Raw genomic sequence first — 12,304 nt, 5'->3', positions numbered from 1 at the left:
TTTCCATCTTTGTCCTCTGCAAAATCAAACAATGACTTTGCTTCCAGCGTATAGTCCCTTGCATCTTCTTTTACTATTTCTTTACTGGAAATGATGGGGATAGTCAGTGTCTTTCTTCATCCAAGTGTTCATAAAATCCCAGCAGCAGCATGGGACAACAGCAGAAGAAAATATTTCTGAGACAAAGGGACACCCAAAATGTCATTGGACCAGAATGACTTGAAAATAAGTTAAAACACAACTTCACACTTCTAGGGTTGATCAACAAACCCACAATGAAGCCACATGAAGAAGATGACTTCCAGAAGTACAGAGTGGAAAGGTGAAGGAGAAGATAAACGGGAAGCTGAGGGCTAACCTACAGAATCTCATGAAACTAAAGGAAAAATTCAAACATGAAGCAAAACCAGAAATGAAGACCATGTGGTGGAGAACAGCGACAGATGTTGGGAAGGGAATCCTCTGACTGTGCCTTCACGTTCATACCCTTTGGAAGAGAGAGATTCTGAAGGGAGCTGTAGAACGCCAGGACATGACCCACATATAACACAGAACTGCCTTGGAGGTCAAGTCCAAAGAAAGGACAGATCCTGGAAGGGAAATTCAATGGTACCACTTTTTTTTCTCATGTGCCTATGCTGGGACTCTGCCCAGGAGATTATGCTTCATCAAACTGGTTAGCTTATAGAACACTATACACAAAGAAATGACCGCAGGATTCAAGGGCTGGAAGCAATGAGCTCAATTCTCCCCAAAACAAGACTGAAGTAGTCTATGCAAACTAGCCTGTAACCTTTTTCACCAAAAGCCTCCTCTCCACGCCTTTCCCAGAGGACACGTGACTTAGCTGGGGCCTGGGGTGCAGGGCTGTGTTCAGTGGCTCCTACCATATAGTCCAACATCTGGACTTGAACTAAAGGCAGACTGGACAGCTTTAGGGAAGTTCACGCAGTTGTTTGGTTAGAGTGGACTGTGTGCTAGTAAAGACTTATGTGGACCGCTTCCTCCTGCAAGCTGAATGTGTGACTCCACTTTGTTGACTGTCCCTGTTAGGTGTGGACACTGAGTCGTCCACCTACTCAGACATACTCTTCAAGTCAAAATAAAGTTTAAGAAAAGAAAGGCATCAATTAAAATCTCTTTCATCAAATTTCTGTTTCCAGGCCGATTGTTCAAAATAAAAATACTGAGTTCTTAATGCGGCTGGAATTGTTACATGTGTTATCTTCCTTAGTCCTACAGCATTTCCAGAAGGCAAACAAACTGAGACACAGGCAAGGTAAGGAACTTAACAAGGTCACACAGCAGCGACGTAGAATGTAAACATGCCATTATTCCCACCCCACGCTGATCTGTGCCAGTGTCTTCAAGGCAGCCCTTGGGGACCAGCACACGGATTTCTGATGGCTAATCTCCCTCTGCCCAGTGCTTCCATAGAGAACCCGCCCATTTGCTTCAGCTATAGCCCTGGGAACGACACCCACCTCCTCAGAACTGAGCAACAAGAAGAAGACATACCTAGCTTTGGTGATAAGTACCAGAGAAGGTGAATGACAAGCTCTAGGCTTAAAACATCAAAGCCAGACATTCCTAATTGCTTAGAGGAAAATACGCTGCTCCCCTTGCCCTGGATTTTGTAGCTGTGTGTGTTCATACGTTTTTCTTTTTCTTTAGGTTAGCCTGAGCTGTTTCTTTTCTTCTGTTCCTTTTTTTTCCTGTCTTCTTTCTTTCCCCTTCCCCTTCTTCCTTCTTTGTCCATTACAAATGTGAGAACTCTGACAACCGGCATGTGAGAACTCTGACAACCGGCATGTGAGAACTCTGACAACCGGCATGTGAGAACTCTGACAACCGGCATGTGAGAACTCTGACAACTGGCTTGTGAGAACTCTGACAACAGGCATTCTCCGTACTGGAACATGTGACCACCCGGGGTGCTCGGCATTGCCCATACATAGGTGTCTAAGGCTTCTTGCCACCTTCTGTTGGCAGTCTCAAAACGCTCCTACAATAACACTTTACATTCTGGCCTAAACACCACAGTGGGAAGCCCAAGGACTAAAGGGACCACGAGAGCTCTTTCTGCTGCACAGCACAAAGGCACACCCCTTGGGCCTGGATGTCGGGATTAACTGTAACACTCACTAGCTCAGCAGCAAGAGCAGCTACTAAAGGCGACTTTTTGTGCTTGACTTGCATCCCCTACAAAGTAGAGAAAATGGCAGACCCACCCTTGTGGGATATTGGGGCATTAGATTATGTTAAGCACTTAGAACAGTGTCTTCCATCATGTGTAATTTCCTGTTACAACTAGGTTGGCCGTTATTAATCTTGCAAAAGATGAATTGGAAACAAGAATATTTAGACAGCCACCCCAGGCTGATAGGCTACCTTGCCTACTACCCACAATCCTCCAGGGAAGAGATGATCATCGAGTGGCAGAAGCAGAGAAGCAGGAGGGGAGCCAGTGCTGAGCCAGGACCTAGAGATCAGTGGATTGGAGATGGGAACCATTCAGATCACTTCCGTCCTGCGTGACACCAGACACTGAGGAATAATTAACTTGGACTTGGGAACCAGACTGAGCTGGTTTCACATCCTGGTTCTCTCATTTATTAACTCTGCCTACTTGGGGGAACTTACTTAATACATTTGGGGTTCAGATTCCTCATTTTGGAATGGGAAAAACACTAGATTCTGTCTCAAAAAGTGTGTGAAGATAAATGAGGAGGGAACATTTGTTGGGTACTGTAACAGGTTGTGAATTGGGGTTTAACAAAGTCAGTTGTCGCTAGCAAGGTAGCAAACTCTGAATTTCTTCTGATAAATACGTAAGAATTTTTAAAGATTTATGTTCATACCACAGGCCACTGACTTAACATCTGCCATGTGAGTATAGATCAATGGTTCTCAACCTGTGGGTTGCGACCCCTCCCTTGGGGGGGTTGCATATCAGATATCCTGTACAGCAGATATTTACAGTACAATTCATAACAGTAGCAAAATTACAGTTATGAAGTAGCCATGAAATAATCCTATGGTTGGGGGGTCACCACATGAGGAACTGTATGAAAGGGTCCCAGCCTTAGAAAGGTTGAGAACCACTGGTCTGGAGCATTGAAAGCAAGAGGGCATGTGAAATTGTCCTGACTGTCCTGTAATATGTGGGCCTGGCTGACTGGAAACACGCTGGCTTTCACCGTGATATGCGTCGGCTGACATGTTTCTGCCTGAACGCTTACCTCTGATTGCTGACCACTCTGGTAAAGTTCAGGCAGCTGCAGGAGGGTCTCCGCAGATACATCCTTCTCCAACACGCCGTAAATGATGGGGGGAACAGAGGTGAAGAGGAGGTTGAAGAAGATCAGAACCCAATAGTCAGTCATAGAGGTTCCTGAAAACCCACAGAAGAACTGGTACCAGAAAAGGAGGTTCACATAGGCCTGGGGACACGGAGAGAGACATTCAGAGCTTAGAGATGTCAGTGCACACTCAGAACCCATCCCACACTGCAGTCTGAGTCCTGGGCCTGCAGCCTCTCTTCAGCTTTATCAACGGCAGATGAAGAACACAACTTGTCGTGGAGTTCTTTAATTTTGTTTGCTTTTTAGTGAAGATCTTAACAAATTATACACATACTCTCACCAGCACTGTGTGGTGCTGGCACTATTCAAAATAATTTAAACAATATACAAAGAGTTCATTTAATCCTCATAACAACTTGGGAAGTACTGTTGCTCCCATCTTACAGATGACGAACTAAAGATTTTTGTACCCTCAAAATACACATAGGCAAATCTTAGCCTCCAGTGTGACGGTGTTAGGAGGGGAGGTCAGATGGTGAGGTTATTAGGTCATCATGGTAGAGTCCATGTGCATGGGGTTAGCAATCATATAAAATGAACCTCTGAAGGCTTTCCTCTCCCCAGAGAGGATGTAGCCAGAAAGGACCACTACCAAAGCCCAACCGCACCCACTCCCTGATTTCTGACCTCTGGCCCCTAGACTACTGAAAATTCCCTTTGTTATTACTGTGGTACTTCATTATTACAGGCTGAATAAACTAAGCCATTGAGATCCACAGAGAATAAGAAATTTGTACAAAGCTACCCAGCTACTTATTGGCCATGTAAGTGGTAGAGTTGTAGATATTTTTGCTCTAGATAAAGAGAACCAAGACGGTTGTTCGAATGTTAAATGGTCTTATTAATAAAACAAAAACAAAAAAACCCGCTACCAGATATTGGGGTGAAAGCTGAAAGATTGGAGAAGCAGAACAGCCAGCCACTAGTTCTTACCTCTACAAAATCTTCAGCCTAAAGAGAGTGAGTTCCTGTTTCCTCACACTTTATATACCTTTCTCTGCCCTGCCATATTACTTCCTGGTATTAAAGGCATGTGTGCTTCCCAAGCAAAGGCATGAGATCTCAAGTGCTGGGATTAAAGGTGTGTGCCACCACTGCCTGACGTCTATGTCTAATCTAGTGGCTGGCTCTGTCCTCTGATCCTCAGGCAAGCTGTATTAGGGTGCACAGTATACCACCACACAAGGCGAGTGTCTGGCTCAGAGAAGGCACGCCACACATTAGTTTTTCCACCTTTCTGCCCAGCCATTTCTTAGTAGTTAGGTAGAATGATGCCAACAGAATGGCCAACATCCAGTTATCTTGAGACAGAGAGGTTCCCAAAGCATGGGATTCTCCTGCTAAAATCAGATGGTCCCTAGACGAGGAGGCGGCTACCCTAGGGGTCAGTCTTTCCCCCAGCGCTGTATCTTTAACTTGGCCAGTGCAGCAAAACCCCTTTGCTTTCAAGCAGGGCAAAGGGATGAGCACTGGACTGAGGTCCTGGGGCTTGTTTCTTATTTCAGGGGACATCTGTTGTTGGCCTGTCATTTTCTGAACCTCTGCACACTCTGGTTTCATCCTGTGTACAATCAAAATTATATAATACCTCGGGACTAACCATCAAAAATAAGTTAGGGAGTGCCCACAACCTGTGATGAGTCTAACATATATTAAGAAATTGGGGGGGGGGTTGTTAGTTACTTTAGCGGTCTGATTACTACTACTGCTACTACTACTACTACTACTACTACTACTACTACTACTACTATTACTATTGTTATTATTATTATTGCAAGGTTTATAGCTCAGGCTGCCTCCAATTCCGTCTAGGGCAGCCACCTCCCCATGTTTCCCAAGGAACCATCCAATTTTAGTCAAAGAAGACCTTAAACTTCTTTTACTCTGTGCGTGTGTGTGTGCGTGTGTGTGTGCGTGTGTGTGTGTGTGTGTGTGTGTATTGTGGTGTATGTACACACACTGTGTGCAAGTGGAGACCGGAGGAGGGCATCTGTACCCTGCTCCATCACATTCTACTTTACTCCTTTGAGACAGGGTCTCTCACTGGCCCTGGAGCTATGCTGGCAATCAGTTAGCCCCAGTGACCCCGACTCTACCCACAACAGCACTATGGTTGCAGGAGCACGTGAGCAAGCCCAGGTTTTTAACGTGAGTTCTGTGGATTTGAACTCAGGTTATCTCCTCTGTCCAGCTCTTACCCACTGCACCATCGCCCCAGCCTGACCTCAATATTCTGAATCTCCTGCCTCTCCATTGAGAATGTGAAGACACAGGGCATGTGCTGCCACACAGGCAGTTTCTGTATGATGGGAATCTAGCACAGGGCTTTGGGCATGCTGCACAAGCGTTCTTCCAATTGAACTTGCACCCAAAGAGCAAGATTCTGTTGTCATTAGCACCATGGATGCACCACACCAACTTAGCACAGGACCATGACACTTAGGAAAAACTTTCTACCTACAGTTCATGGAGAGGCCTTATGGTCAGTTACTACAAATCTATCCAGTTTGGATACATGTAGTTTGGGGCATTGCTCTGGGGTGTGAGCCCATAGTATTCATTAATAAGTTGTCCGACATCAAAGAAACATAGTCTCAGAAATTAAGCTACTTTAAAGACTTCTGGTCCTCACCCAGTTCTCTGTGACTTATAATGTAATTTCTGTTTGGCTAGGTAAAGGGCAGACAATAAATCTGGAGTGTAAGTGACCATCTGTAGATAGACAGCAGAAAGTCGTCCTTCCCCCGGGATGTCCTGCCTACTCACTAAAAAGCTCTCCACCTCTAAGAGCTATGGTATCACTTCCTAATATTTGTATTTCTCAAACCTTGGGTTTAATAAAGGCTAAAAATGGGTGGTAAGGATGGCTTACATCACAATAATAATAAAGGTAAAAAATGCAAAGATATTGGCAGGGGGAAGTCTTGGGAGAGTTCTAAACCCTTTCTAAATGTCCTTTCTAAAAGCTGTAGACTACAATGTCTCAAAACTTCCCATGACAAGCCAAAGATTTCTCCAGGTAGAGATATTTAATATTTCAAATATTTTTGTAAGATATCTATTTGTGATAAATGTGCTACTTTGATTTAGAAAAGAATTGAGAGCTTTCTAGAAGTTCATTGTACTACAAGGGAAAAACTCACCCTGTCTCCCAAACACAGACCTAAATTACACATTATGGCATATCCTGAAGAGGAGAAATCTTTAGTTTCCCCTAAAGATGGTATTTCAGTAGAGTGATCCAATGCATGTCCCCTACTAACGTGCTGTGCTTTGAAAGACCAGAAATAAGTGGAGCCTAAAGACAAGGATGCAGTGCACAGTCTGCCTAGAAGAAAGATGAGTCAACCTAGGTCAGCACATGTATATAAGAAAGAAAACTGAAGTCCAGTGTTTTGTTGCATGTCTGCAATCCTGGTACTTAGGATGCTGAAGAAGGAGGATTATCACAAATTTGAGGTGAGCCTGAACTACATAGTGAATACCAGGCCATTCGGGGCTTCATGGCAAGATACCACCTGAAAAAAAATGATAGAATAAAAGGAAAAGAAGGAAGGAAGGAAAGAAGGAGGGAATTAGGGGAGGGAGGGAGGGAGGGAGGGAGGGAGGGAGGAGACAAGTGTGTGTGTAATGTAAATGAAACAAGATTAGACACCAGGATTTCTAAGCAATTTCTGATTATTCCAAGCAATAATCACACTAAAGTTCCATGATCACAAAATATCTACTAAGCATAAATAGACTTTTATGGGCTGGGTAGAGAATCCTTGCAATTGAGTTTTCATCTCTATCCTTCCTTAATAGAGTGCAGGAATGATTTATTTACGCATTTATTTACTTATTTGTCATCCCCAGTACCACAGAAGCAAACCTTTTCATTTTCTACCGACAACTTGAAACATTTCATAAACTTGCTTGTCACTATCTTTTTATAGAAGGTCAAAAATCGGATTTTAAATGAACCAGCCAGGCCTTAATACACAGGGAGCAGAGTGTGCCAGCAGACGGGCAGGCCTCGCAATTTGTTGTCAACAGTTCAACACACATTCCCGGATCATCTCTGGGAAGTCATGAGAACAGCTTCACTGTTCTGTTCTCCAGGTACTAATGAACCCAGCCAGTCATCCCTCCCTGAGGCCACCAGGAGGAGAAGGTTGGATTGGAGACGGGGTGGCAAAATCCTCAGCAGGTACATACCACATTCTTGTAGAAAAAATAGAGAATCATGTTGGAGAGTCGTGTGTAACACCAGTGCCCGTGTACAAGAAGGAGCTTGCCGAGATGCCTGAACCGAGAGATGGCGAAGTCACTGGCCATCACGGCCTGCAGAGGAAACAGAAGACTATCCTGAGCAATGGAACATGCTAGAACACACACAGCCTAGCAGGTATAGCCTGACCGTCAGTTAACTTACCTCCCAAGTAGATCCAAAAAGAGAGACTATGCATATATATATGCATATACTTACACACATTTATACCTTATATACACACACATACATACATACACACAGAGAGACAGACACAGGCACACCTTCCTCATTCCCAATCTTTCATGTCTCCTTTCCTTTCCCTCCCCTCCCAGTTGTCTATATTTCTCATGTCGTGTATTCAAATCATAGTAGATCTCTTTCTAGTGAGAACTTAACCAAGCTATCACATGTCTGCAAAGTGCAATCTTATGATGTACATAAGCTTTTTAAAAACAGAACACATGAACACAGCAGACCCTAGCCAGAACCACATATTATTCACAAGTGACCAATGGTACAACGGATGAAGGTCCAGCCTCTCACTCCTTACCCCACAGCCCCACTGTCCCACTGAGATCTTATGGGTGAGCAGATTTCCCTTCGTAGCAGACGGTCGTGGTAGTCGGGTGTGTATGTACTCACCTGCATACCTTCTTGACCTGAGACACCTATCCCAATGTCGGCCACTTGGATCATGCTAACGTCATTGGCACCGTCACCTTTACGAGGCAGAAGAAAACACGAGACACACGTGAGGAGAGTAAACTGCTATTCAAGAGAACACATTGGCCCTGTGTGGTTTATCCCACTTTCCAGAGTTACTTGGAAACTCGTGAACTAGAATTAAATGCAGTATCTCACTGCCATCAGGAACAATTCCAAACTCAATGCTGTCTTCAAATCCTTTGTGTTGTGTATCTTAGGGTTCCATTGCTGTGATAAAATGCCAGGATCAAAAGAGCAAGCAGGAGAGCAAAGAGCCTATTTCAACTCACAAATCGTAATTCATGACGGAGGGAAGTCACAGTTGGAACTCAAGGCAGGAGCTGATGCAGAAGCCATGGAGGAGTGCTGCTGACTGGCTCTCACTTCCTAGCTTGCTTAGCTTGCTTTCTTATACACTCTAGGACTTATTTCCCAGGGGGGGGCACCACCCACCATGGGCTGGGCCCTCCCCTCCAATAAAAATCAATCACAAGTTAGGAAAATGCTCTATACAACTTGTCTCCAGGCAAATCTTTGGGACCCATTGTCTCAATCACGAATCCTCTCCCCAAATAACTCTAACTTGTGCCCAGTTGACAATAAACTATCCAGGACACTGTGAGACCTTCTTAGACTGACCCTTCCCCTTTTCATGTCATCACGCTCCTTTCAATTTTCCAGACACATCCTGCTCTTTCTGGAGGTTACACAGGCCATTTCTCTGCTTCTGTAACACTGTCCCTGTCAATCCCACCTCGCTGAATAACACTTACCGAGGCTGGCTTTGTTTACATGTCATTTTCTCTAGAAAATCCTTCTCACATTCCCCTTAAGTCAGCTGCCCTGCTCCAGAGACACCCTGTGTGCCTCTATCCATATGGTTTTACAGTTCTGTCTAGAGTCATTGATCTACTGCAACACTAGTTTATCAGGATACACAATACATCACCACAGAAGCCTCTTCAGGTATTACGCTCCTTCAAGTAATGAGCATGTGTTGTCCCAAAAGGGCTACTGACTGAGCCCGTGTGGTTTGTTTAGGGTGAATTTATGGATGGGAAACTGGCTGAGGCCTGGAAGTCAACATCTCGTCTTCCCTACACTCAGTGATTGGTCAAGATGGGCACTTGATTTAATTAGTGCAAAGTCCAAGGGTTTGGCTTCAGGTACACCATCTTAATCCAGGGATCTGAATCATTCATTCATTTCCATGTATAAACAACAGAATGGTTGGACCAAATTCCACCCCATACTATCTAAACACTCATATGTGTCAGAACTTCACGGCATGCTGTTCTCCCCATTGAGACTCATTGTTTGATCGTCTTAGAATGTCAAACCTTAGACACTCACTGGACCTACAATTCACTAATTTTTATGTTCAATCAATTCTTCCTTGCTAAGTTACAGATTTTTATTCCAGTTGGACACTTGACATCACTGCTAAGGCATCTGAAACTTTTCAAGCTAAATAAGTTTAAGTTCCTGCCTCTCAAGGCCCGCCTCCACATCACCAAATGTCAGACCCCACCCCTCAAGCCCCTGCTTCCACATCACCAAATGTTAGACCCCACCCCTCAAGACTCTGGTAGTCCCACTAACAACTCTTCTTGTCATGGCACATACCCAGTTCACCAGCAAATATCAGCAGCTCTTTCTTCACAGCATGTCTATTGTCTGACCATATTCCACTTCCTCCTCCTCTCTTCCTATCTGGGTCTAAGACACCACTATCTCTTGTCTGAATTATTTAACAGCCTCCCAAATATTTTCCTTACTTATGTCCTTGTAGCACGTTTATTTTCACACAGAGGGCAATGAGATACCTTTAAACACAAGGCAGATCCCACCTCAGATCAACACTTTCCATTGGCGCTCTCACTTCCTTTTTCAGATCAAAGCCAAAATTTTACAATGGCCTTCAAGACCCAATGTGATCTGGCCACGCCCACCTCTCTGCCAATCATTCAGATGTAGAAAACATTCCCCAGTCTGCTTTGGCCTTAAGTGGCACACCCCATCTTTTGGCTTTTCCTTTTCTGTGCTGTCTGCTAAGAATGCTTCCCCCCTGATCTCCAGCTGCTCCTCTACCATTTCCCTTATGTCTTTACTCACAGACAGCCCGGGCAGCCAGTTCTGCTCTGGGAACCAAACTTAAGATGGACACTCTTTCCCCTGGTTTTTTTTTTTTTTTTTTTTCTTTTTTTTTTGGTTTTTCGAGACAGGGTTTCTCTGTGTAGCTTTGCGCCTTTCCTGGAACTCACTTGGTAGCCCAGGCTGGCCTCGAACTCACAGAGATCCGCCTGGCTCTGCCTCCCGAGTGCTGGGATTAAAGGCGTGCGCCACCACCGCCCGGCTTTTTTTTTTTTCAATAGCACTTGTTAACTGATATTTTCCACATTCACATTGAGTTGTTCATGCATTAGTGCTACTACATACCCTCCTACTGGACGTAAGCTGTATAAGAAAGCTATCAGTTACAGATATCGCTTTATAGCTATTGTCTAGGATGGGGGGGACCTGGTACAAATATGCCACTCAAAACCATTCATTGAATGGATACATTTTTTTTTATTCCTAAATTTAACTTTCCTGAAGGTAGAAATCTCGAGGTTTTCAGTTCCCTGATTCAGTATTTAACTCTAGGTAACTAAGTTGATGGGGTCTAAGACATAACTCAGAGCACATTATCATACTGTTCTCTGTGCTCCATCCCGAACACCAGGTTCACAGTAGGCGATCAGAGAGGCAGGGCAGGAATAAAGCTGTACAGACAGAAGGAAAGTAAGTACAGCCGGAAAAGGAAACACAGAATTATAAGGTTAGACAGAAGAGGAAGAACAGGCAAAGGATCAACCCCTGGGGTCATACAACGGAGAGTGCCAGGCAGGGTGCCCACCCTCCCACCTCCTCCACTCACCAATGGCCAGGGTCATCACGTGCAGATGGTTTCGAACCAATTTCACCACCTCACTTTTTTGAAGGGGCGTGGCTCGGCAGCAGACCACAGCCTGGCACCATGCAGTCAGCTCCAGGAACTGCCTTTGCAGACTCTCCTGCAGGGCAAACTCCAGGGTCTTCCCGGTGATAACGAGTCCAGAGCGTCCAGAGTGCTGGGGGTCAGGAGGCCGCCGGAAGGACTTTCTTAGTGATGCTGGCTCTGGAGGGGCTTGAGTTCTCTTCTGAAGTTCTTTCAAAATTGCACTCATCAGCATCTCACAGGCACCCTTGAACAAAGAGGGAGCGACAGTTAAACCTCGGGGCGCCACTAGAGAGCTAGGTCAATTTTTCATTCTCTTTCTTTAGCCATTGCTGGATCAAGGCTGCTTTGGGTAGTGAACCGTGGGTTACTTTCAAAGAGCCCACTTCATAACTTCTCAATTTTGCGGCTCGTAGGATGTAAAATTCCATCGCATCAGTCCCATGCAGGCTCCCTGGTGGGTGGTTCAGTCTCTGTGAGCCCTGTGAGCCCAGGTTAGTTGATTTCTGTGGGTTTTCTTGTGATGTCCTTGACCCCTCTGGCTCCTACCATCCTTCCTCCCCCTCTTCTGCAGGATTCCCAGTGCTCCATTCTGCGTATGTTACCTTGTGTGACTTCTAACAATGGGCACAGGGCTGTCTCTGACCCTTTCGCTGGCTTTTGGAATCCTACTCCTTATCCTGGGTTGCCTTACCCAACGTTTTGTTAATAAGAGGGGAGGTACGTTGTTGCGGGATATTTGAGCAAACTGTGTAAAAATGTGTTGCTGTTTTATCTTGTCTGCCTAAGGCATTTGATTGGTTTAATAAAGAGCTAAATGACCAATAGCTAGGCAGGAGAGGTCAGGTGGGACTTCCAGGCAGAAAAAGGAACTCAGGATGAAATCTAGACAGATGTCAGAGAGACTCGGAGCAAGTTGGATGTACAGAACAGAAAGCCACATGGCAGAATGTAGATGAATAGAAATAGGTTAATTTAAGTTGAAAGAGCTAGTTGGGAACA

At 44.8% G+C, this 12,304-nt stretch overlaps 1 protein-coding gene across 1 annotated transcript in view; it reads right to left on the bottom strand.

Moving 5' to 3' along the window:
- Positions 1–12,304, bottom strand: part of Atp10d (ATPase phospholipid transporting 10D (putative)) — a 63,700-nt gene that overhangs the window by 11,563 nt on the left and 39,833 nt on the right. Inside the window, exons 15-18 of the mRNA XM_059275963.1 lie at positions 11,243–11,549; positions 8,260–8,336; positions 7,563–7,688; positions 3,243–3,443 (exon numbers count right to left, since the gene is read on the bottom strand). Coding sequence (XP_059131946.1) covers positions 3,243–3,443; positions 7,563–7,688; positions 8,260–8,336; positions 11,243–11,549 — 711 coding nt within the window. The remainder of the gene's footprint in view (positions 1–3,242; positions 3,444–7,562; positions 7,689–8,259; positions 8,337–11,242; positions 11,550–12,304) is intronic.

This window comes from Peromyscus eremicus, chromosome 10 (genome assembly GCF_949786415.1).
Source record: "Peromyscus eremicus chromosome 10, PerEre_H2_v1, whole genome shotgun sequence".
In the NCBI taxonomy this organism is placed as follows: Eukaryota; Metazoa; Chordata; class Mammalia; order Rodentia; family Cricetidae; genus Peromyscus; species Peromyscus eremicus.
The sequence above is the reverse complement of the archived record's forward strand: the minus strand, read 5'-3'. Positions and strand labels throughout refer to the sequence as shown.